This window comes from Sinocyclocheilus grahami, unplaced genomic scaffold (assembly GCF_001515645.1).
Source record: "Sinocyclocheilus grahami isolate Dianchi unplaced genomic scaffold, SAMN03320097.WGS_v1.1 scaffold19341.1, whole genome shotgun sequence".
Classification (NCBI taxonomy): domain Eukaryota; kingdom Metazoa; phylum Chordata; class Actinopteri; order Cypriniformes; family Cyprinidae; genus Sinocyclocheilus; species Sinocyclocheilus grahami.
In genome coordinates, this window is record NW_015517554.1 from 2301 (window position 1) to 3189 (window position 889).

The window sequence follows — 889 nt, forward strand, 5'->3', positions numbered from 1 at the left end:
AGGACGGTGATCCGGTGAGCCCAGAGAGCCAGCGCTTTGGGAATAGCGCCAGGAGCTCGGTGGTGACAGGGTTCGCTGCCCTTTTCCCCGACAACAAGGCCGCAGCTTCGCTGCTCCCTCCGGACGATGACCTGATGGAGGAGGAGAGTGGGCTGCGTGTGCGTTCGGAGCATCATCTCAGGGACAGCGAGGGCGAGGATGAAGACGACCTGGCATCCTCAGACATCTCTACATCCAGCGGGGTTCATCTCCCGCAGGTCTGCATGTGTCCGCTCTGCAGCAAGGTCTTCCCGAGCGCACATGTGCTCCAGCTCCACCTCAGCTCGCACTTCAAGGAGAAAGACGGCATTCGCTCAAAGCTCTCGCCTGACGGCTCCGTCCCGACCTGCTCGCAGTGCGGCAAGACCTTCTCCTGCATGTACACGCTCAAGCGGCACGAGCGCACGCACTCCGGCGAAAAGCCGTACACCTGCGGACAGTGCGGGAAGAGCTTCCAGTACTCACACAATCTGAGCCGGCACGCCGTGGTGCACACGCGAGAGAAACCACACGCGTGTAAGTGGTGCGAGCGGCGCTTCACACAGTCCGGAGATCTGTACCGACACATACGCAAGTTCCACTGCGGCCTTGTCAAGACGCACGCTATTGGATAAAACAGGGTGCAATCACGTCCTTTTGTAGAAAAACGACATCAGTTTTTATGAATAATAGTAATAATGTAATAATAATATCCAGTATTTTGCAGGTGGCAGAAAATCGGTTCATTAATGGCTGTAAAACACATTTGTGTCCTCAGCAATCAACAATTTGATAAACTTGGGACTTAATCAATAAATATATCAATACTTAATGTTTGATTAGTGATATGCATTGCTAAGAACTTAATTTG

The 889-nt window shown here is 52.8% G+C and overlaps 1 protein-coding gene across 1 annotated transcript; it reads left to right on the forward strand.

Moving 5' to 3' along the window:
• Positions 1 to 2: 2 nt before the first annotated feature.
• Positions 3 to 835, forward strand: LOC107579702 (zinc finger and BTB domain-containing protein 18.2-like; the record flags this gene model as incomplete). Its single annotated transcript, XM_016265501.1, has 1 exon — positions 3 to 835. A coding segment is annotated over one exon (651 nt), but the record flags the coding sequence as incomplete, so codon positions are not given.
• Positions 836 to 889: the final 54 nt, after the last annotated feature.